This window comes from Poecilia mexicana, unplaced genomic scaffold (genome assembly GCF_051168715.1).
Source record: "Poecilia mexicana isolate PSO_F unplaced genomic scaffold, ASM5116871v1 scaffold_15, whole genome shotgun sequence".
Taxonomy (NCBI): Eukaryota; Metazoa; Chordata; class Actinopteri; order Cyprinodontiformes; family Poeciliidae; genus Poecilia; species Poecilia mexicana.
Window position 1 is genome coordinate 29,648,391 of NW_028263384.1, and position 24,967 is coordinate 29,673,357.

The window sequence follows — 24,967 nt, forward strand, 5'->3', positions numbered from 1 at the left end:
AGCAGATTATATTAAACAAATACAATAAAAAAGAGGTATATAAAGAATATAAAATAATAACCATAAACATTGTCATTATTTATGTTTCTCAACAGTCTTGCAACCTACAATCGATCTGCTACATACCTTTTCAGAGCAACTTTTAATGTATGACAATTTTTCTGTTTTATTACTTTTTAAAATGTTTTACATTTTTAACATGCTATGCATTTGAATATTCTCCTTTTATAATTTTGTTTGGTGTTATTAGTGTTTGTAATTTTATGCAATTTCTGTAAAGTCACTGAGTGTTTACAAAAGCGCTACACAAATAAAACTGATTATTTTGTTATTATTTGTATTAAATGTAAAATAAAGTAAAAAAAAAAAAGTTAAATACATTTAGACATACATGGGTATATTAAAATAATGTGCATCTTTTATTTATTCCATGCAAACAATAAACATGTTTAGCAAACATAGAATAGTGCAGAAGTATATTATCCAAATATAGCAAAGTGTCTGTTACAATAACTAAAAGACAAATAAAAGTAAGCCTTATAGAAAAATATGTAAATTTCACCTGAAGAAAAGGTTGAATTGTCAAAGATGGGCAATATTGGCAATTTTAATAATACAAAAGTTTCTCCAATTTTTTCTGTAAAGAGAGACTCTGCAATGTCTTTATATGTTTTTAGTAGAAAAAATTATAATTGTAAATGTATATTTAAGATACAAAATTACATAAAATGTAGATATTTTGTACTTTTAAATGTTTGTACTATTGTAAATGTTTGTTTTTGTACAGAAAAAACTTTTAACTGATTAACATGGTGTTTTATTTTGTTGTTGTTTTGTTTTATTTTTGTATTTTTGTTTTATCTGTGAAGCCCTTTGTGAATTTTTTCTGTGAAAGTAAAGAAATACTTACTTACTTAAAATTGTAGGTGCCTTCCTGACCTGTAGGTGTCAGTAGTGAGAGGAAGTGTTTGTTTTTTATCTTCAACTAACGAGCGATACCGGCAACATTACAGCAGATCTAGAAATCATCTGCTTGGTTAGATGCTGTATAGATCTGTTCAGATGGCGCCTTAAGGATCGGTGAACAGCTAAAAAAAACAAAAAAAGCTCCCTTTGGACAGCTGACCCCGTTCCGCCGGCGGCCTCCTCCGGTTCTTGCTACGTGTAATTCTGGGGGAAAAATGGCAGATAGAAAAAATAACAATGTTCCCAACAGCAGTGCCAATTTATTGTTCAGCGCCGCCCCGGAGTTTAACTTCAACCTGCCGTTCATGCCGGTGAGCCAGGCCACCGGGCCGGCGGTGCTGTCAGGAGGTGAGAGTTGGTGAGACTGTGCGAGGAAATGTTTAAACTGTGGACAGGTCGTTAGCATGCTAAGCTAGCCAGGCTAACATCCTGCTATCAGCTGTTATTGAGTGAAAGACACAGAAGCACAACAATAAATAGTCGACAGATTTGCTAGAGTATCAGACATGAACCTCTGCTGTAGCATTCTTGCTATTGGTATTTATTACAATAAATGACAAATAAATTACTAGGTTAAAGTGCATAAACCTCACATTAATGTTTCTACAAACTCTTCTGGAGACAAAATATAGCAAATTTTGATAACGGAATAAAGGTTTTGCCTTTGTTAATACAAAAGGCAAATTTCCCCCTTCCTTTTAAATCAGTGAATAACTGTGATTGATCACATTTAGTTTTAGTTTGAATGGATTTGGTTCACCAGGTGGGATTAGTGTCCAATTTGTACAATAAATCGGTTTAATTCAGTCAAATAGATTATTTATCCCAAAGGGAAATTATGATGTCTCCTATCATTTAAGTGTCTTCAAAGAATTGTTTTGGATGGTGATGCTGTAGTCAGGAAGAATCTCCAGTAGCAGTCAGTACTGCCACGAATGTGAACAGGCCTCTGACTGAAGACTGTTGCTCTATGACAGTCTCATGACGTACTAATGATTATTTTAGTAATTTATTATTTTATCAATTATTCTGACAATTAGTCTGTAAATCGCCACATTCTATAGATTTTCATTTAACTGAATAAGCCTTTTTTATACATTAGAAATACATTAAAAGATGCAAATAAACAAATTGGTTCAATTAAAAAAAATAAGTAACTATGCTTAAATGCAATAACAGCAATAGTTCAGTAAATCTGAACTTGGTGAAGCTTAAACTGTCGCTTGAGGAGCTTTGACTAAAGCATATTTACAAAGTTCATTTTTTATCTTAAATGCGACATGTACGTATTTTTGTTCAGTGTTGGCTTATTTACTACTCTGAATATGTTGCTTTTTTGAGTCTATACACTCCAGCTAACGATTAATCAATTTCTAAATTAGTTGATATTAATCAATGCGATTAATCGTTTCAGCTCTGATGCTAACAGCTCAGTATCCACCAAAGAGCAAAGATGATATTCCACTGTAAAATGTCCTGGATGACACCATCAGTTGTTAGCAAGTACAGCTAATCCACTTAATTTTATTTTGCTGTACCTGTTTGTATCTCTGTATGGTTAGAAAACTGGGCAGAGAGATGTTGGAGTAGGGGATATGTTGACATATCAGGAGCAGGAGGTCCAGAAGATGTAAAGAAGAAAGAGATGACCTGTAGCTGCCGTTAAATTTATTATTTTGCGTCCTTTAGAAGAAGATTCCACTGATGTTGGAGAAGAAGACAGCTTCCTTGGTCAGACCTCTGGCGTTGCACCAGCATCCTCCTCCACCTTCAGCTACTTCTCCAGTCCGGCCACAACCTCCGACCCGTTCGCATCCATCGGCCAGTCGCCATGCCCCCCATCTGCCATGTCCGCAGCAGCTGGACCCATTTCTGTTCCCCACAGCATCAGCATGGCTCCAACTCCGCCACCTTCTGTAGGCTCGCAGATCAACTCGCCGCCTCAGGTCTTCGGCGGCGCCGTTTACCAAAGCCCAGTGGGGCGCCACACTCCTCCCCCGACCACCATGACGCCGCCGCCCCCCCTGATGCAGCCGCAGGCTCACAACCCGTACCGCCACACCCCCAGCAGCAGCCGAGCCAGCCCCTACATTCCAGCGCCGGAGATCCTCCCGCCAACACACACGCCGCCGCAGATCCCCTACTCTGTCAGCGCGCCGCCGCAGATGTTTCCCCCCTCAGGGCCGACGTTTACAACAGTAGGTGCCACAAAATTTCTATTAGATGTTTCCAATAGAAAAAATGTTTTTTTTTTCCTTTTTTGAAAAAAATTACAAATAAGGATGTGTTTTTTTTTAAATCGGATAAAAAATCAGCACATTTTGCTGATTCATAATTTAAACAGTTTTTATACAATATCAGAACAAAGTTGCCTAAAAAGAGATTTTTTTTTTTAACAGCATTTGAACCAAATGAAGCTAAAGCTGCCACTTGAGGAGGTTTGGCTAAAACATATTTACAGACTTTTTAAAAATTATTTTAAATGCAAAATGTTCATATTTTTTGCAGCTTTGGCTTCATTACTTTCATGACTGTTTTTCTTTGAGCAAGTGACATTTTTGAGTCTGTAAACTCCAGTTAACGATAAATTGATTACTAAATTAGTTGACGATTATTTCAATAATCGATTAATCACAATTAATCCGATTAATCGTATCAGACATGCACCTCATAAAAACACTCTGAAGTTAAATCAGATTAAACTTTTCTTGTTTTAGGTTAGTTGGAATCACCAAAATTATTTATATTTGTTAAATGAGAAAAAATTTAGCAAGAACATTATTTAGAGATTATTATTTAACGGTCATTGTATATTTTGTTTAAATAATTTACCTTAACACAATTTGTTTGGGTTGTTTTAATGTAATGAATATGTATAGTTCCTATGAAGTTTATCTTATATTAGTTTTTTTGTTAAATTATTGTTTTATGTTTGCAAAACATTTTAAAACATAAAATTTTGTTATATTTTTAGCTTAACTTGTTCCTGCTGTAAAATGTAGAAAACTGTCACAAAGCATTAATAATAACTGTAATAATTTATATAATTGAAACTATCTTTGATTTTACTGAAAAAGTTTGAAAACCTGCCTTGAAAATCCTTGAAAAGTGCTTGAATTTTTGTACGAACCCTGATTTGAATAAATCTTTTTTGTTCTTCAGCCTCCTCCCTCACATCTTCAGGCGGCTCCTCCTCCTCCGCCCACTGCCACTGCTGGCGCCGTCGTTCCTGCAGGTCCGATGATGCCGTACAACTACAACGTCTACGAACCGGTCCAGCCGCACTGGTTCTACTGCAAGCAAGTCGAGTCGAAGAGCGTCTGGTTTCCTTTGAGCATCATCGACTCGCTGCAGCTCGAGGAGACGTTCAACTCAGGTACGGAAAGGCAAAGACAGTCAGTGAATATTTCACACACAGTCTGAAGGCCTTTGGTTCCTCCAGTCCAACCGGACCCAGAGAACGTGATCGTCCGGACAGACGGCGGGCGCTACGACGTGCAGCTTTATGACCGCATGCGCAGCGCCGTGTACTGGGAGGAGGAGCCCACAGAGGTCCGGCGCTGCACCTGGTTCTACAAAGGCGACAAGGACAGCCGCTTCGTCCCGTACTCTGAGGAGTTCAGCGAGAAACTGGAGGTTCGTAAAGAGGCGCCACCACCTGGTGGGTCACCAGAATGCATCCGAAAATGATTCAGAAAGCAACAACTGGCTCCAATTTGTTGATGGTTTTCAGTTCAACTCAAAAATACTTAATTGGTCCCAAAGGGAAATGAAATAATAATTTCAGTAATTCACATAGTTTTAAATATTAAGTAACTATTAGTGTTCTCTGGTTTTTCTGCTTATAAATTAAACAACTAAAAAAATATTATCAGTTTTTTTTATTTTGTTTTTTGGTAGAAAAAGAGTAATTACAAAAAACAGAATTAAGTTTTTTTTTCTTTTAGAGCTGCAGTAGCTAACTTTTATGATTTTTCTTCACATATTTGTTGGTAAAAAAAACAGATATGTGAAAATACTTTTTTACATTGTGACTTGTATGATCAACAACAGGATGTTACTTCTGCCAGAAACCATGAAGAAGAAATCGCAGGAAGTAGTTGAAGGATCTGTATGTTTTTCGATGAACAAAGTAGAAAACGTGAACGAATCTGTCCATGCATGATTTTAATTGCATTTCTTATTTAATGATAAAACTGCAATTGCAAAAGTTTGTAAAAAAAAAAAAAAGTTTTGTTTACATTTGTAGCGTGTATCACCGATAACCGATGCAGAATTCTTTTCAATATCAGGATCAATGCAGATATTGATGTCGCATTGCTGCATTTCTAACCACAAACATAAGTAATCAGTCCTCAGACTGTGACTTCATGAGTAAATGTTTCACCTTCAGGCAGAATATAAAAAGGCCGTATCAACAAACCAGTGGCATCGCAGGCTAGAGTTTCCATCCGGAGAAACGATCGTCATGCACAACCCAAAGGTGAGTCCAAACCGTCCTCAGGAACAGATTACCAGACAAACCTGGTTTGGACGTCCTGTTTGCTCCCGCAGGTCATAGTTCAGTTCCAGCCTTCGTCCAACCCAGACGAGTGGGGCACCACTCAGGACGGGCAGACCAGGCCCCGGGTGGTGAAGAGAGGCGTTGATGACGACCACGATGAGGTGCCTGATGGTACGCCGCCTCGCTGCGAATCACAACGGTGGAACCAACACCAGTTCAACTGAAAATGATTTGTTCTGCTTCAGGCGAGCTTCCCACGGTGGATCATCTGGTGTTCATGGTCCACGGCATCGGCCCGGTTTGCGACCTGAGGTTCAGGAGCATGATCGAGTGCGGTGAGCGGCGTCTCCCCCAGTGATCCTATCTGTGGAAACTTTAACTTAAATGCAGCGTTGTCTGCTTCCAGTGGACGACTTCCGGAGCGTTTCGCTGAAGCTGCTGCACAGCCACTTCAAGAAGTCGCTGGACGAACACGCCATCAGCCGGGTGGAGTTCCTTCCTGTGCAGTGGCACACGGCTCTCCACGGAGACGCCACCGGGGTGGACAGGTGGCTGCGACACGCATCCGGCCCAAACCATTAACCACATAACTGAAACACTCATTGATTAATCGTTGACTTTAGAATCAAAAAGGATAATTTAACAAAAAAACAACATATTCAGAGCAGAAATTAGACCACAACTGTACAAAAAATAAGTTCATTTTGTATTTAAGATAAAAACTTATTTGTCTGTAAATATGTTTCAACCAAAACTGCTCAATGGCAGATTTAGCTTCACTGGCTTCAGATTTACTAAATGAATGCCGTTATTGCATTTTAGGCAACAAAATGTTTATTTTATTATTTTAAAAAATATAATTCATTATTTGCATTTTTTAATGTATTTCTAATCTATAAGAAAGGCTTAAGTTTAGGACTGACTTTGATTAGTCACAATTAATCAGTTATTGAAATAATCGTCAACTAATTTAGTAATTAATTGCTAACAAAAAGCTGCAATGGATGCACTTCTACTGAGATTTTCTTGGTTATTTTTTGATTTTCTTGGTTCATGAATATAAGTGATTGCAGCTCAGTGAGTTAATCTTTTAGACGTTTCATCCTGCTTCATGTTGTGGGATTTAAAATGTCTGGTTTTGAGAAACATTTCATTTTCACTACTGAAGTGAAACTGAAATAATGTGATTAATCACAGTTTAAATGTGATTAATCGAGTTTAATTACTTTTTAATAAAAGGTAAAGTAGGTGTTTTGTCTCAATAAATTAATTTATTCTGATTTTTTTCAGGAGGATTAAAAAGATCACCCTGCCCAGCACCGGACGGTTGCGCCACTTCACCAACGAGACGCTGCTGGATGTGCTTTTCTACAACAGTCCAACTTACTGCCAGACCATCATGGACACCGTGGCTCAGGAGATCAACCGTCTCTACGCCTTGTTCATGAAGAGGAACCCCGACTACAGAGGGGGAATATCGGTGGCCGGACACAGCCTGGGTAAAACCAAACCCTGGCTTTTATTTTTAAACGGCAGATTCACGTTTCCGGTTTTAATGGTTGCTGTCGTCTCTGCAGGATCCCTGATTCTCTTCGATCTGCTTTCCAACCAGAAAACCGTCTCTGCTGCGCCGCTGCTGCCAGCCGCGCCCGCCGCTAACGGAGAGGTAGAGCGCAAACGCACCAGGAAACGCTGAAATGTGTGGAACTGTGTGGAAACGCTGCGTCTCGTTTCAGGTGTCGGCTCCCGCTGCGGAGGAGCCGAGTAGAGAGGAAGAGGAGGATCAGGAAGAGTTTGAGGATCTGGCTGCTGTGCTGAAACATCTGGGCCTCTCTGAGTACAAGAGCACCTTGGACCAGGAGAAGATGGACATTGAGTCTTTAGTAAGAATATAAAAATCTCCTTCATTTTATATGGATTTGCTGAAAGTTGAAGAAGACAAAAAGCTTGAATGTGTTTTTCCAGCTCATGTGTACGATGGAGGACCTGAAGGACATGGGGATCCCTCTGGGCCCGCGCAAAAAAATCACCAAGTTTGTGAAAGAACGAGTCAGCAGACAGGTGGGCTTCTTCAAGAGTTCAGCAAAAAAACAAAACAAAATGTCTCTACGTGCCACTATATTCTTCTAAACAGATCCTTAAACAAAAACTCCTGCTAGCAATTAAAACCAAGAATTTTGGTTTTGTGTAGAGGTCCGACTGAAAGCTGGAATAAAAAAAAGAGGAAAAAAAGGTTGTTGTGTAATATTTACCTAGTTCCATTTTTGTAGATTCAGTTTTGATATTTTTGTAACTGAGAAAGTTACAAAAATATCTCTAAAAATATTATCAACTTTTCCAGCATTTAGCAAATAGAAACTATTTTGGTGATTCTAACTAACTTGAAACACAGCAAGGCCATTGTAGATATAATAAAAGGAGTACATGTCTGCCAAGGAAAAATAATTTTTTTCCTGAAATTTCAGAAATTTACTAGAAAAAAATAGAACATTTCTGAGTTTGAAAAGTTGAAAATTTCCTAGGAAAACGCATGGAAATTCCTGAATTTCAAATTGAAAATTTTCAACTTGAAGTTGATAGCTTGTGACCTTTGACCCTGCTGGGTGTGTGGTGGCTGTGGTCTCCAGGCGGGACGCCAGCAGAGGAAAGCAGAAGCGAAGGAGGAGAGTCTGGCTGCAGTTCCCCAGCCTGCTGGTAGCACCACCACCAAGCCACCAGTGGGCAGCACCGTGTCTTCAGTCCACGTGAACTACAACTACTTTGAAGTTGGAACTGGACAGGTGGGCAGATTGTTATGAACTGTAGCGGAGCGGCGCTGACGTTCTGCCTGGTTCTGCCTGGCTCTGACTGGCTATGACTGGTTCTGCCTGGCTCTGACTGGTTCTGCCTGGTTCTGCCTGGCTCTGACTGGTTCTGACTGGTTCTGACTGGCTCTGACTGGTTCTGACTGGTTCTGACTGGCTCTGACTGGTTCTGACTGACTAACTGGTTCTGACTGGCTATTCCTAGTTCTGACTGGTTCTGCCTGGCTCTGACTGGTTTTGACTGGTTCTGCAGGTGTCGGTGATCTACCACAGCCTGGACTTTGAGCCGGTGAACTTCTTCGCCCTGGGTTCTCCTATCGGGATGTTCCTGACGGTCCGCGGCCTGGAGAAGATCGACGAGGCGTACCAGCTGCCCACCTGCAAGGGATTCTTCAACATCTACCACCCGGTGTGAAGAACCTTAACGTCTGAACGTTAGGAGTTAAATGACTACAAACTATTATAAAGCTGAAAAACGAATCACCATGTAATCGTTTCAAATTAATCTATCAATAATTATTGATTTTTTTCTTGTTTTAAATACTAGTTTCCTGTTTTATCCCGTTTTCTCGCCGTTGTTTTTTATTTTTAAGCAGTTTTGAGGGAAAGTGGGGAAACTTGAAACTGTTACTGTCAGTTACTCAGCAGGTCGTTGCTAGGCAACCGAAGCTGGGTGGGGTAGAGGGGGGGACTTGAAACTGCTTCTTACATGGCAGGTTGTTGCTAGGCAACCATGGAGCGAGAGAGAATTGATTCTACCACAACTGAGCTAGCCAGAAATATTGATTATTGAATATTCTATCAGATGTACATGTTGATATTGATATTGCCATGATATTTATTGTTGTTGATCAGCTCTACAGCGTCTGATTGAAAATAAGCTAACGGCGCCATCTTGTTTCAGTTGGACCCGGTGGCGTACCGAATCGAGCCGATGATCGTTCCAGATTTGGACCTGAAGCCCGTTTTAATCCCACATTACAAAGGAAGGAAGAGGCTTCACCTCGGTAAGAAACTTCAGCTGACTGATCAGTTTCCAGAGGCTGCTGGGATGTTTCAGTTCTTCATTTCAGAAAAACACTTTCTGTTGCTTAATCTCAGTTTACTGTTTGTTGTAAGTGAGATTATGGACGGAATACAGTGGAAATAAAAAAGGCATAATCTCTTGTTAAAGTTATTATTTTCTGCAGTTTAACCATCCGAGTTTCAAATCTCCACCTGGAAAATTTTCCTTATTTTAATTGTACGAAGTTTTTTTAAATGTCCTGTGAGTAAATATATTTTCTCATTTCTCCATAACAAGTGGAACTTTTGATATCTCAGATTAAACTGAAGTAAAACTTGCTCCCTGCTGCGGTGGGGGTGAAATTACCGTAATAACCTGATACTGCTTAGAAAGCACAACGTCTTGCGCAAAGTGTTGAGGAATTACGGTCCTGCAAACTCTAGTCGTCAGCGACGGAAGGGGTAATATAGATTGTGATCTAAGCTTGGATTATCTAATCTAACTTGATGTATCCTGGTATGAGTTAATCTATGAGTTGATCTAGTAAAAACTCATCTAATATTATGTAATCTAAGATAATTTGGTGTAATCTATGATAATTCTCAAATTTAACCATTGTTTTAAAATCTGCAGAAAAAACGAATCTGGGAAATAAATTTGGTTAAAGGAAATTCACACATTAAAAAAACTAATTTTTCAATAAGATGTTTTTGTGCAGGAAGAGAGTTTTTAGTGTATTCCATAAAATAAACAAATTTTGACATTGTAGTTGTTTGTGATGTAAAAAAAAGTCTTTCTGTTCCAGTTTTGTGAAATTCACAAATTTCAATACAACCTAAAAAACTTGACTTTACGATAAAAAGTTTTGGCGCTATCGTTGAGGTGTTCTTTGTATCAAAATTAAAAAACTGCAATGAAAAAAAATTTTTCACATCATGTGATCAACAACAGGATGTTACTACTGTCAGAAACAACAAAGAAGACAGCAGGAAGTGGTTGGATGTTTTTTAATGACTTATCGAACTTATTCAGATTTTATTTTTATGAGCGTAATATTGGTAAAGTTTGTAACGGAGGTGCAGCTCGTTTCAGGGCGTTTTGTGTGAATCGGTTTCAGAGCTGAAGGAGAGTCTGTCCCGGATGGGCTCGGACCTGAAGCACGGCTTCATGAGCTCGCTGCGCAGCGCCTGGCAGACGCTCAACGAGTTCGCCCGCGCCCACACCTCCTCCGCCCTGCAGGCTGAGCTCGCCATCGTGGCCAATCAGATCGAGGAGGAGGAGCAGCACGTTCACGACGGTACGTCTGTCTCCTTCTTATTCTCTTTTAACTCCGGGTCTGTGCGATCGCCACAACGCTGTCGTCGTTCGCCACAGAGCATAAAGTGGCTGAGAGCGCGGAGCTGCAGAGGGACGACGAGCCGCAGGTGAAGATCGGGATGCTGAACGGAGGGAATCGGATCGACTTCGTCCTGCAGGAGAAACCCATCGAGAGCTTCAACGAGTATCTGTTCGCCCTGCAGAGCCACCTCTGCTACTGGTATGTTGAGTTTACCGGGCCGAGCCGTCCGGGTTTTCACACTATGGCTCACATGAAAGAAAATGAATAAGGGTTAGAGGTTTAGCTTTTAATCGGTAACAATATAACTGGATATTTAAGACGCAAAAGAGAAAATTGTACGACACGGTACTAGAACTTTATTCTTTTAATTACAAGAATAAAGTTATAATTTTACCAGGAAAATTTTTAAATTATGAGGAAAAGTTGATTTAACAAGTTAAAAGTAAAACTTAACAACAGGCTCTACATTCCTCATTTAAATTTTTTAATTATCATAAATTTACAACTTCATTTTGGTGATATTGTGACTTAATTTTCATATTATTATGACTTTTTTCTGGTAGTAATATGAGTTTATTCTCTGGCCTAAATATCCTAAAATCACCATCAGTTATGCTTCTTGGAGAAACCCCCCCCACAAAAACTGTAATTTACTAATTATCATATTTTAGTGTTTATATAATAATTAATTTGTCCTGAAATGTTGATTATAAACAAAAACTGCAGGAAAAATTAAAACAAAAGTGTGGAAATTAGAATATGAAATTAAAAATAGTTAAGAACAGAGGATTAAACTCATTATCACCAAATGTATCTAAAAGTTTTCAGTTTATTTTTTAGAGTTTTCCAAATCCAGATAAGTTTGGTTAAACTGTTTCTAAGTTCTGTTTTATTTCCCATAATATTTAAAAGGTAAACTTTTCTAAATATTAACTTTTTATTTTTACCAGTAAAAATATGTAAACCAGAAATGGTTTCCACTGCCTAACTTTATTTTTTTCTGCAGATTATAAACTGTTTGCTTTTAAAATGGTGATTCTGATGCAAAAACTAGTAATTCTTACTCTTTTAGTAAAAATACTTTTTTGTGAAATCTTGTTAATCTCAGATAATCTCACCAAAGTTCTACAAAGAGTTTTTATTCAAGGTTATTTATTTATTTAGTTGCTAAATATAGTGACAAAGTTGATCCTCTGACCTTTAACATCTTATCTCCATTCTCATAGAAAATAAACACTTACCAATGATATTTTTGTGGTGGTTTTATTGGAGAGTTCTGCTCTTTTGTTTCTTGGAGGAAACTAAAAACCGTAAAATGTTTTTCCACCTGCTGTTTCTGTTTCGTCCTGCAGGCAGTCTGAAGACACGGCGCTGCTTCTCCTGAAGGAAATCTACAAAACCGTTGGGATCCATCCGGAGCCGCTCGCTCATTAATGCTCCGATTACTCAATTCTGTTTTTCTATTTTTATTGAAGTAGCTTATTGTACACAGATGAGTAATACGTTGGTATTATGCCATTTGTCTTAAATTAAGAAACAAACAAATGAGTTGGTAGAAGCAGAGACACTTGACAGGGTTGATATTACATTTTTATAGCAAATGTACAACAAGTGGCGGAACAAGAACAGCCAATGCAGTCAGATGTAAGTTATTCATGGACAAATCGTCACAATAAATCCATTTCTTGCTCATTTGTTTTTATTATTCAGCTTTTGACGATCGTGTGCCGTCGAGAGGAAGACGTTTAGTTTCTCCTGTCAAGCCAGGAAACTTTGAGACGGCCTAAAAGCGCTGCAGAACAAGCAAAATGTAAATAATTACAGAACGCAACGCAGGCGCAACCTGGTATATTTAAGACAATCAAAGCACCAGTTTATGTAACATCCTCTCAGCTTAAAACAAGCAGAACAGTTAATATAATCCTCTGGAACCTGCAGGTTCAATGTAAAGTCTGAAATGTTTGAAACGTATTTACATGTAAGAGCGACTGGAACAACAGATTTAGAGGGAAAACAGCAGCGTGAGCCGCATGCTGGAGTTTATCCTCTGATTGGTCCAACGCATTTAAACTGACACAATCCAACAATAAAAAACACAAAATGTTCCCTTTTTATCCACACAGTCTGAACAAAAACCAACATTTTTCTAGTAATTCTCTGTAAATAAATCAAGAGGTTCTTCATCAGAGGCCGACGCTACGAAGAAACATTTCTATCCACATTTTAGTGCAAATCTGACCTTGTGGATTAAAAATAATCTGCCACAAATACAAACTTATGCACCAAATTATTTTTATCAGTTTAGTCCCTCAATTAACTGGTAAATATTCCTTAAAGATCCCAAAGCAAGCGGTAAACAAATCTATGACGAGTTCAGGTAACCAACATCGAGTCTTCTGAAAGCTTAAGGCCAGACTAAGAAAAAGATTTAATTAGAAAATAGTCGTAATATTGTGAGAAAAAAGAGCCATATTACCAGAAACAGTGTTAAAAGAACAAAGTCGGAATAATGCGAGAAAAATAAAGTTGTGCGAGAATGAAGTCAAAACAATATGAAAAAAGTCACATTTCAAGAGTCATTAACAGAAAAATGTCGAACGAGAATTAAATCATTGTTTGAAAAAGAGTTCAGTGTCATAAGAAAAGTCATAATTATACGAAAAAAGTTACGTTATGAGACAAAGTTGTATGCAAATTAAATGTTACGAGAATAAAGATGTAATTATAGAATAGTCACAAGAATAGTCAAATTAATACAAGAGTCATATTGTGAGAAAAAGTTGTACAAGAATAAAATCAGAATAAAAAATAATGAGAAAAAGTTGAACGTTAAGTCAATATTGTGAGAATAAAGTCATAAGAATAAACTTGCAATATTAGTAAAATGAAGTAATTTTATGAGAATTCCTCCCTGAAAAATAAATTGAGCATCTTGTGAAGTTATACTTTGATCTTAAAGATAAATCATTTTTTAAAACTTTAGCATCAAATAATTATCACCAGATGTCAGATCTTGAAATCAAGGATTTGATATCATTGAAAAAATTTAAACATCTTTTCTAGTCATTTCCAATCTTTATTCTACTAACATTATAACTTTAGTCTCATAATAAAAAAAAAAATCTTAGTCTGGCCCTAAAAACGCCATCATACTCGGAAGTTCAGCTTTCTACGGGAAACCAGTAGTGCCAAGAATCCAGCCGCTAATCTTTCTTCGTAGTTTGGGCCTCTGAAAATTAAACGGTCAGAATATACTTTAATCTCCGCTGAGAGAAAGTGCAACTTTCTGTTGTTCTCATGCTCAATAAATTAGAAATGTGATTCCCCCGCCCCCCCAACTGATTTTCCATTTATTTTCTCCAAACGCAGCTGGGTGCTGCCTGCCTATGCTGCTCCTCCGTGTCTGAGAAGCAGCTGAAATGTTTCACATTCAGAAGCAGCAAGAAGACGGCGAAGAAACGCTGACCCTCAAGGTCACACTTACCGATTTTCAAAAAGTTCCCAGAAACAAAACGCGGTCCTCTGTATAGCGCCAAGTCTTCCTTAAATACTGCTGATTTGATCGTAAGGCTTCCATTTTGTGCCACGTTTCACATTTTTCTACATTCATCTGTCTACAGCTGTGCAGAGAAAAGCAGAAGGATCGATTAATCACTATTCAGCCGATTAAATTAGTTAATGGTGATTAACCACCATTAACTAACTGGTGCACTGTGCACCGCCAAGTCTTCCATTAATCAGGATTAAATGTCTTTTTGCTGCAAAGCCCCTTTAAAGCTACAGTATGTAACTTTAAGATATATATATATTTTTTTTTTACATTTTTTGTTTAAATTGTCTTCATGTTGTGACAGTTTGATAAGAGACAGATGATCTGAAGAAAAAAACCTCTGCCTTCTCCCTGTACTATCGAGAAACAACCAATCAGAGCTGGGAGGAGCTCTGATTGGTCTTAGCGCTGTCATTCAGCCTCCCCCTCTTTCTTCTGTCATGAATGCTAGGCTAGTGAGCCTCACAACCAATGATGGAGGATAAGCTGTTTTTACTGCAACAGGAAGTTGTTTCTCCATCATTCGGACATTTATCAGTGCGTTCACGATGATGATTGACAGCGCTAAGCCCCTCCTCCTGGCTCCGATTGGTTGTTTTTGATACCTTTCTTCAGAAGGCAATAACTCAGGTGGAGGAGATCGATCTTTTCGCAGATTATCTGTTTCATATAAAACGTGTAGAAACCTATTTTTAATAAAAGTTGCGTACTGCAGCTTTAAGTCTCGTTTGGGAACATCGGTCTCTTCCTCAGGCCTCCGTCTTGCTCTGCGTTTTGAAGGCCTGCTTCCGGAGGTGGGCCTCGATCTCGTCCCGGAAGACCAGCATGCCCAGGTGGGGGTGCGACGCCTCGTTCATGGCTTTGGACTGGATGCACATGCGGTACTGCTCCGGCGTCAGCTCGTCCGCGCACTGCTTCTCGTGCCACAGGTGGAAGAGGCTGGACACCGGCGACCGGATCACGATCAGTTCGCTCCGCAGGTACTTCCTGTACAGGTGGACGTCCTCCACGCCCCAGCCTTTCACTTCCAGATCAAAGCCGCCTGCAGGAAAAAAGACATCAATCGATAAATTTCTTTTAATCTCAGATGGTTTTTGACATTAAACCCAGGAAACGATGTGTTGAAACGATTAATCACAATTAATCATTCAAATAATAGAAACTACTAAATTTGCAACTAAACAACTCATAAAACTTAACTTATATATATACATTTATACATATCTATGTCAATACAAATTTATTTCAGTATTTATTTGATAATTATTTGCTCTGCTACTATATCTATGAGTGATCCTGATATTTGATTGGTTAACCTCCACAGCATCTTCACTGCAGACCAATAAACGACTATAAAAGTATTTTGTGCTGCAACAAAAAGGAATAAAATTAAGTGATTTAAGACCAAACTGATTAATCAGATACTGTGATTAATCGATTATTCGTCAACTGGATTGATTAACTGGAGTCTCTCAAAAAGGCCATTTGCTGAAAGAACAGCACACTCAGAGCTGTAATTAAGCCAAAAATGTATGAAAAATCTGCATCAAAGGAGTCGCATGATGTTTCTACTGGATCAAACCACGAAGACGACAACAGGAAGAAGAAGAAGGAGAATTTGGTTTAATGATTTTTTTTGTGTAAATAAACTCCTTCATGTGCAATTTTAACTGTGTTTCTCATTTAATGGAAACAATTGAAAATTGATGGGTTTTCAGATACAAGTGTTTTAAGTCGCTATAACATAATAAATAAATATAATTATGAAAACCGATGTAACTTGTTTGTTGCTCACCAATGTTTAGGAAATCTGAGCGATACTGGCAGGTCATTCCAAATCCAAAATCTCTCCAAAATCCAGCGTCTTTTTTGTGACTCTGAAGATAAAAGTTCAGAGATAAGATTTTACATAATTTAAGGTTATTCAACGTTAAAATGAGCGTTATGTTGAGGCGCCTCACCAGCTGCTGTTCAATAGGTGGAGCCAGCTCCAAGCTTCCGTAAACGATGGCCGGATTGTACAGACTGAACACAACCGGGTAGAAAACCTTCTTATCTACAAAAGCATGAGAAAAATTCATTCAACAGAGGAGCGTTAAGCTGGGAATATAAAGATCCTGAACATGTGGAGGAACTTACTGGGAGCGGCGTGGAGCCGGCACGTGTTCAAGAAGTCCAGGGAGAAACGAATGTCTACGTCGCAGAAAAACATCAGGACGTCGCCGTTCTTCCACGCGTTGGCGCCGATGTCCAGACCGCGGCCGCGAGAAAACTCCTCATCCACCGGGATCAGAGTGTAATTGGAGAAAGTCTCCTCTCTGCAGGGAAAAACGACATTTCATAGGTTGTGGTTGGGAATTAATCTGGAAAAGTCCAAGTAGAATGAACAGATGTGTGTTTACTTTGTGCAACTTGAAATAAAAAATAAAGATGAAATAAAAAAATAAAAAAACTACTGTTGAAAATAATATAAAGTGATAAAAGCACAAGAAGACAAACCTGGACATTTTCTCCAGCGATGACTTCACTTCCTGCAGACCTTCCTGTCCAAAATAAACCACGGTGAGATGGACCTGCCTGTCCCGCTGAACACACACCTCCCTGAAAACAGATTATTTCATTTTCACTAGTGTTCAGTTCCCACAGAGCTGTTTAAATAAAAAACAAGCAGCTTCATTTCTCACAGACATCAGGCTCGTCGTCCCACCTGAAGTTTTGTAAGAACTGTGAGAAAGTGTCGACTCGGCCCGCCAGCGGCACGATGATGTTGATGATCATCCCCAGCGTCTCCACCGATGTGCTGCGGACTTTCATTATCGGCCCGAATGGCCGGAAGAGCGAAACGTGCCGGAAGCTGCTGGAGTCCTCCTTGGCGAAGAAAAGCTCGTAGAGCGTCCCTTTGTCCCGCTCCGTCCTGTACAAGCCTGCAGTGCCGAGACGGAGACAGCACAGCAAAAATACAGTCGTAAATGATCAGAATGAGGTAAAATGAGGAATGTTGAGCATCTTGGTATCATTTAAAGGTAAAGAAATATTAAATCACATGAAATTAGCAGCAAAACTTTGAAATGAGCAAACGACTGAGTCTGTTTCAAGGTCGTCATGTCGGATCTATAAGGAGATTTTTCTCATTGAAATGACTTTTTTCCTCAATTTTTAAAGAGGAAAATTTTTAAGACAAAATTTCCTCAATAGTCTGTTAATATTACAACTTTATTATCATAATTAAACAAAATTATTGTGACCTGGGCCCAATGCTCTGTTGTAAAACTCACAAGGAATGAATGAAATGAAAATATTTTCTGTAATTTCTAATTACTTTTTTAGAAAATAAATTAAGGATTAAAAAAGATTAAGATCAGATATTGGATCTTATGGAAGAGGATTAGGGCCAAAAATAAGCAGTGATGTGACTTTGCAACTATGAGAATTCTGAGATTAAATACAAAATTCTGACATTGAAGTCAGAATTCATACTTTTCATAGCAAAATATTAATTTCAGAATTCTTAAAGTAAAAATTCTGATGTTTAAACCAAAAGTCAAAATTGTGATAAAAAAAAGTCAAAATCCAGAGATTGGAATTGGATTCTGACTTCAATCAGAATTCATACTTTAAATTCTGAGATTAAAGTCAGAATTTGTACTTTTCACATCAAAATATTGAAGTCAGAACACAGACTAAAGTTTGTATTTTTGGCCCTGTTGTTGTTCCGTAGGCTCTGTTTGTTTGTACCGCCTTACCTTCCATAAAGTGGCTGTCAGTGTAGGTCTGCCTCTGCACGGGGACGTCCTCCTCCACGCCGTCCTCCTCGTCCGGGTTGTTGATGATGTCCAGCGCCGCCTCCACCGCCTCCACCAGCTCGTCGCGCCTGTCCTTGCGGACCGGCTTTTCCTCCGGGTGCCGCGTCAGCCCCATCTCCAGCTGGTACACCTTGGAGGAGGTGAAACTCTCGAAGGGCACCAGGGCGTACTCGCTGGGCAGCCGCGCCCCGGCGTTGACCTCGGCCTTGTCGATCTGGGAGTGCAGGAACTCCAGCAGGTCGCCAGGCTCCTGGTTCTCGCCCAGGCCCTGCACACCCGGCGGCTCCTTCTTCTCTTGCATCACCTTCAGCTTGTCGCTCATCTCCTGCAGCTCCTGCTTGAGCTGCGCGATCTGGCGCTTGAGGCTGTAGACGCGGCTCAGGTGGCGCTCCTCGTGCTCCTGCAGCAGCGTTTGGTAGTACTCCCTGTTGAAGGGCTCGCCCACCACACCGGGCAGCGTCTGGCTGGCGTCGGCCGGCGGCGTGCACTCCAGCAGGTAGGCGAACAGCAGCAGCACCAGGAGCAGGAAGAGGGCCAGCAGGAGCCAGCGGACCCGGCCCTGCAAGGGGAACCCCCGCCTGGGCATCACGTCCGCATGCGACCTACAGCTGGGGAGTCTGCATCGCGTTCCTCCTGCTCACATCGCACAAAGTATTCCTCTAAAACGCGACGCTTTGCTGGCGTTTCATGGCTCCGCTTTGTTCCAAGAATCACCTGTGAAGGAAACAACAACAACAACAAAACACAAAATAACAACACCTGTCAACTTAACAAATATGACTGGGTGATAAATCATCCTATAAGTTATTGGGATAAACAATAATGTCTTGAAACCATTTTCAAGTAATATAATATAATGGTATAATAATAATGCAAAAACATATTCTCAAATATCAAACTCTAAATTCTAATGAAAATCAAATATTAAATTAAATATAAAAATATAAATAAACAAAACAACAAATAAAACTCCTGATATCAATATCATCAATATCACGCTATGTAGCAATTGCTGTGTTTCCATTAAAAATGTGCCCAAAACTTTGTCAGTATTATGTTGAAAAACCACCACAATTTTCCAACTGCAGTGTTTCCATTACATAAGAAATGTGAGTGAATACAAACACACCAGAATAAGTTTGTTCATGTGATGAATCATTAAAAAACATGCTTGACACTATTTATGTCTCAAAGTGTAAATCAAAGCAGATTAACACCGGCAGAACTCAGTTTCCGCTGTCACCACTGAGACAGTCCAGTCTTTCTTCTTCTTAACCGCGGTGAGACACGTCTAACATTTTTCTTCCACTCAACTTTCCAAGAATTACCTTGGATACAGCAGTTAGCCTCTTTAGCGATGACAGTTTGAAAAAGTAAGTGGATGTCAAGTCAGCACTCTTTTCTATGATAGTGTAAAACACAACATGGTTATAACGTCGCTTTTCTATAATTAAAGACCATATTTTATCAGTCTCGTCGTATTCAGTTCAGACGAACTGACTTTTTGATTTTCATCAACAAAAACATTGGAAATAAACGCTTAAAATACAACAAAATGAATGCAACGAGGAGTCTATATAACAATATTAAATTTTTTAACCGATACACGTTAATAAACGTTTCAATAATATTCATTTTTATTGATTAAACATCGAATTTACGAACTAGCCGAGCGTTACTGTACTTACAACTGTAGTCTTATTTTGAAAAATCAAAACCGGAAACACGACAGGTTCTGAGACCTTAGAGACGTTGAGCTCTCCGCGACGCCTCCAGCTTATCTAGCTCCCTAAAATTAACGCTCATTAAACGGTGATGGTACTTAAAAAATGTTCCTCACCTGGTTTTGCGTTCGTCCATGTCTGCCTGTGCTCGAAGCGGAAATGTTTCTCACGAAACCAGCAGCCGACAGCAGCTTCTTCTTACAGAGCGCCACGGAGCACAGAGAAAAGAGTGGGTAGTAGTCTACTTCCGGTCACAGGAGAGCCAATAGGAGCTTTGTTGGCGAGTGACGTCATAAATCACGCCGCTTCTCATGTATCTCACAATAATTATTTTACAACTCAGAACGCCATCAATTTCCTCGTGGTAAATTAAATGTTTTTGTAACTTAAATATATAATGAAGGAAATATTTCCTGTAGCAGTGTGTATTACAGTGTATGTATGTTGACAATCTATCATGAAGAGGACAGTTAGGGTTTATTTAAAAAAAAAAAAGGCAAATTAGTTATTTTTTCGCTTTCTTAAACTCTTATGGCACTTTTGAGATCGTGTAGCATAATATAATATAATATAAGATGTCAAATAACTTTTACTGCAGTTTCTTTCTTCATTTTACCCTGTAAATTCTACTCTTAACATAAAGTTGACCTCTATGTGAATAAAAGCTTTTGCAATTCTAATTATTTTTAAATGTCAACATAGAAAAGTGACACAACATGTTTGCTGCAGAAAAATCTACAGTGAGCTAAATTTTTCTCAGATGTTTTGTCAGCTGCAGTTCATGACCCAGAGCTGATATCTGTGATGACATGCTAAATGAATTAACCCTGAAGTTGGCTCAGAAACATGATGAATCTGTTTGATCTTTATCAATTTTTATCACCACGTTTCCCAAAGTAAACCAGGAAATGTCATGAGGGCTTATTTTTAGTTTCACTAATTTCCTTCATTAAACCCATTAGAAGTGACCAATGATGGACGGATTAGTCTGTTAGGATTCGCCCTGAGATTATACCAGCCATATTCTTCTGGGTTTTTAAAGACTCATTTGAAACATTATTGGATAATATGGCAAGTTGAATGGTTTTTAAAATCAGGGACATTAATCAACTGTATTAACTGAATAAAACATTAAGACAACTTACTATGGTAACATTATCTTTCAGAAACGTATAAAAACAATGTAAAAACATAATGTATACACAGGGAGCATATGTAAATAATTTTTTTATGTTATGAATTCATTTATGTGCTGACTGAAGATAACCCCTGTATATGGCCATCTGTATAAAAACTTTCTAGGTGCGCCACTGGTCTACTCCAATGTATTCCAAACTCAACTTCTATTTATCGGCCGTATAGAAGAAACTGGTCACGCAAACTGCTGATTTGAAGTTATTATTTTTTATTAACCAGAACAAAATCAAATACCATAACAGCAATAACACACATTGCTTTACATAATTATGACAAAGAATGGAAATGAGACACAGGATGTGCGCCGAGTCGCGCCATTAAGCCTCGTCTCCTCTGATTGGACCAGCCCTCCCTCTAGTGTCATTTTTAGTAAAAACCGAAGAAAAAAGTTAGAAAAAACAAAGAGTTCAGGCATTCATTTTTCTTTGGAAGCTTTGAAACACAAAGCAGGTTTGAGAGTTTCAGGACAAAACAATCCAGTTACGAAAACAGCGGGTTTTTTGTTGGGGCTTTTTCTCAATCTCCTGGACTGAAACAGGAACCTCAATCAGCTGGAGGCCGTCGTAGAAAGCAGCACAGGCACTTAAAAGACATCGACACTGACATACAGTCTGGCACAACAGTCATGCAGTGATACAATTTGGTCAGCATGACCTGTGAAGTAATAACGAGGAGCGTGGGGTTGGTCTGAACGACAAAAAATAACAGTTGAAAAACAAACAAAATGGCGGGTATTGACCCTTTGCGTGTGACGTCACGCTGTTCGGAGCGCAGTCCGCTCTGCCATGACGGACGTCGAGACAACTTAAAAAAACAGACATCAGGTAGCCTAATATCGCTATTTAATTTATTTCACCTTAAAAACATACAAGGATACAAACTAAACTTGTAATTTTTTATTGTATAATTTTTAATGAGGACTATACGGCGGCGATGGATATCAGCTGTCAATCATGACAGGCAGCCCTCGGTGTAATGGCGGATTTGCAGCGAACACTTTTTTACAGGGCAAGAAGTTTAACTATCATAAACTTTATAATGAAGTATGATTAGGAAGATGCAATCAAATGTTAGATTATACAGAAGGTACATGTCTAACCAATAGTAATCATGGAGAAAATACCCCACCGTCATGTAGCCTAGCATGTATGGGAAAAAAAACAAAACTGGTTAGCATCTCGTTTTTAAGGCTGCTCCGGAGTAAAGGGAGGACACGCTGTTTATGATATAAATTATGTGGCGTGAATTCAGGGTAAATTTGTAATTTTATCAACACATCAGGAGGTAGGAAATATTGGTTTCTAAATGAGCTATTTCCAACTTTTGTAAATAACGCTGTCTATGGTGTGTTACATTCACAGACAAATTAGCTCGACTTGAACAAGAAGCAGCCATTAATAAACTGGCAACAAAACAACTTGGGAAAACACTTAAGTCGCTCTGTTCAATACATATTTCTCATGTGACATCACACTTCTGTTTAGTTTGTGCCATCTTGGTAGGCAGTTGCTATGACAACAGTAAACAAGCCATAAGCTTAAAACTAGCTCTCGCCTCCTCTAGCTAGCTTATAAACAATATAAGTACATTGCAACTATTACTCGATTACTATTTTTGAGCACACTACCCACCTCTGTGTAATACTAAGATAAATAGTGAGATTTACTGTAGTACTTATTGCTGAACTAGCAAAATTAGCTTAAATAATGTAGCTTTTATCTAAAGCTAAAACAGACATGTAGCCTATCTGTGTGTTACTATATGTACTTACTCTTACAGTCACCAGAACCTGAAGAGTTCGTTCGTTTTTACAAATCTTTTGGAACATTTACTCCGTGTTAATAAGTATGAGATCAGGCAGCTTGTCCACATCGTCTGACATATTTTTCTTTTCCGTCTCATACGGGTCAATCCCGACAGTAGCCATTTTGTTCATGTATCTTTCTCTTGCACATTGGTCAAGAATTTCCACATATTTTCCTTTTGATGGTCTCAACTGCATGTGATTGCCTACAAAGATGTTGCATTTTACTTCCAGTTCAGACTTGTGGGAACTACGTATGCTCCCAATCCCTCACTTCCGATGTCCGCCATGGCACCTCCAGTGATTAAGTGACGTAGTTGCAAAGGGTCAATACAAAAACTCAGAAAAATAAATATACATCTAGCAGTTACCCATGTTTTCTACAGTGCAGCGTTGCCTTTAGCTATCGAGCTTGTCCACAGCTTTAGCGGGTGAAGGCAAAGCCATCCAGTTTGCATAAACACTATCATTGGCATATCTTGTAAAGACCGGATTAGTGGCATCGTGTCTGTTGAGCGGTACCGGGCTCGTCTCGGGCCAGCTGGGGTATGACATGCCTAAAAATGAGAACATATCATTTTTCTGCACTCTGTGAGAGGTAAACAGGCAGTAAGGCTCTGGAATCAAACTCAGTGGTGTTATTTACTGGCTGGGCCAGGTTTCAGATTTTATACACCTTAAAAAACACTTTACAATAGTTGGCTAATAAATGGTTAATAGATATGTTAAGTCATCTATAAACACTTTATAAATCATTAATAACTGTGTATTATGCATAGGTTAAGGGTGAGAAGAGCCAAAATTACACCTTTGTATATTACCTGGAGTTATTAGGCCTGTTGCAAAAAATCAGTAAATCGCTTGATAAAACAAGCTCAATAATTTCCATTTTTATGATGATCATCTTTCTCTTTTTTGTCTTTCTACCAAAACCTGAATAACAATCTTCAGTCTGGTGTTTTTGTCACAACTATTCCTTTTTTTGAAGAATAATTATGTATAGAATTGATTCATTTTATTTCTTGTTTTTGTTTATTTTGAATAACATTTGAATGTTTGACATTTGAATGTTTCAAATGTCTTCCAGTCCCAGTGTTAAATGTTCATTAGTTTGAAGTTTATTGGTATTGGAGAATGTGTTCTTACATTATTATACCATAATAAGCTGTTATTAATGATTTATAAAGTGTTTAGATTAATGAACAGTCTTTCTATAAACTATTGATTAAGGGAAGCTTTAACTGCAGATAAATGTTTTCAAATATTTTGTTCTGGGGGCCAAATGTCACAAATTTAAACTACTGGCAGGTTTAAAATTCATTCAATTAATTTTTTTTTTCTTTTTTAAGTGCTCAACAATATACAGATTTTAAATATCGGCATATTAGGGACTCAAAACATGAAAAGGGCTGTGAACTGCTGAGTTATTAAAAGAAAACAATTCTATTTTGTTGGCCAAATTTTTACCGTTCTTGACTTGTCATGGGCCGAATTAAATCATTTTAAGGGCCACAAATGGCCTTCGACCCACATTTTGGACACCCCTGATTTATGAAATTTTCCTCTAAGTACATAAATCTGCAATATTTACAACCTGAAGAGCAATTTTTCTGCCAGGACAGCCAAATAAAACTTGTTTACTTTGGGAAATCTTTTTTTTAATTTTTAAAATACCAGCTGTTTTATTTCTAGTTTTTTAAAATAGCACATAGAGTTAAACCTATTGACAATTAGACAAAATCTAAAAACATTACTTGTACTTTTATTTGTCATTCTTCAGGGAAAAAAAAAAAAGACTGTTACAAATTTGCATTTAATATATCTGTATTTAAAAACATGAGCTGGTTGAGTCAGACTGCAGATCTCTCTGGTGTCCAAACTTTTTCTCAAAACTGCTGAATTAAAAGCACATCACGTGTTTGAGCACGCTCACTCAACCTGCAGTTCTCACTTTGTCAATCTCTAAAATGTCGTGAATTGTTTGTGCTCCACTTCCAAAGCAGACTTTTTCCTTCCACTAAATTTTCCACGAACATCAATCTGTGAGACTGGATTTTTTCATAAAGTTAATATTTAGCCTTGTTTTACAATTGTAAACAGAAACAAACTCCTGACGTATTTCAATCTGTGTTTTATGAGTTTTACTATGAGTAGAGATGAGGAAGCAACTTTTTTAATAGTTAAATGTGACAGGAAACATTTTTCTGTCAATTATGGAAAGACTAAAATAACTTACTGGAGCAGATAAACTCACATATTAAAATCATTAT

The 24,967-nt window shown here is 38.4% G+C and overlaps 3 protein-coding genes across 4 annotated transcripts in view; 1 reads left to right on the forward strand and 2 right to left on the reverse strand.

Moving 5' to 3' along the window:
• The first annotated feature begins 985 nt into the window (after positions 1-985).
• On the forward strand, positions 986-12,311 carry sec23ip (SEC23 interacting protein). Its single transcript, XM_014992298.2, has 18 exons — positions 986-1,314; positions 2,656-3,164; positions 4,129-4,342; positions 4,409-4,602; positions 5,360-5,449; positions 5,521-5,641; positions 5,716-5,805; positions 5,877-6,018; positions 6,761-6,969; positions 7,048-7,136; positions 7,207-7,353; positions 7,436-7,531; positions 8,098-8,250; positions 8,528-8,683; positions 9,179-9,281; positions 10,398-10,577; positions 10,655-10,817; positions 11,972-12,311. Exons 1-18 carry the CDS (start codon positions 1,182-1,184, stop codon positions 12,051-12,053), a joined length of 2,871 nt encoding a protein of 956 aa, XP_014847784.2. The 5' UTR covers positions 986-1,181; the 3' UTR covers positions 12,054-12,311.
• On the reverse strand, positions 12,301-19,935 carry csgalnact2 (chondroitin sulfate N-acetylgalactosaminyltransferase 2). Of its 2 annotated transcripts, XR_015765488.1 has the most exons (9): positions 19,813-19,935; positions 17,913-18,686; positions 16,877-17,093; positions 16,669-16,770; positions 16,309-16,487; positions 16,131-16,225; positions 15,965-16,046; positions 14,104-15,211; positions 12,301-12,411 (listed from the first exon to the last, which is right to left on the reverse strand). XR_015765488.1 is itself a non-coding variant. In XM_014992296.2 (8 exons), the coding sequence occupies exons 2-8, from the start codon at positions 18,556-18,558 to the stop codon at positions 14,919-14,921; spliced, it is 1,614 nt and encodes a 537-aa protein (XP_014847782.1). In that variant the 5' UTR covers positions 18,559-18,686; positions 19,813-19,935; the 3' UTR covers positions 12,301-14,918. The 2 variants fall into 2 exon arrangements, 1 of the variants encoding a protein (XP_014847782.1); XM_014992296.2 differs by having other exon boundaries at positions 12,301-15,211.
• Positions 19,936-21,081: 1,146 nt separating this feature from the next.
• Positions 21,082-24,967, reverse strand: part of ret (ret proto-oncogene receptor tyrosine kinase) — a 35,418-nt gene continuing 31,532 nt past the window's right edge. Inside the window, exon 21 of the mRNA XM_014992295.2 lies at positions 21,082-23,254. Within this exon, the coding sequence (XP_014847781.2) occupies positions 23,097-23,254 (158 nt within the window). The 3' untranslated portion in view covers positions 21,082-23,096. The remainder of the gene's footprint in view (positions 23,255-24,967) is intronic.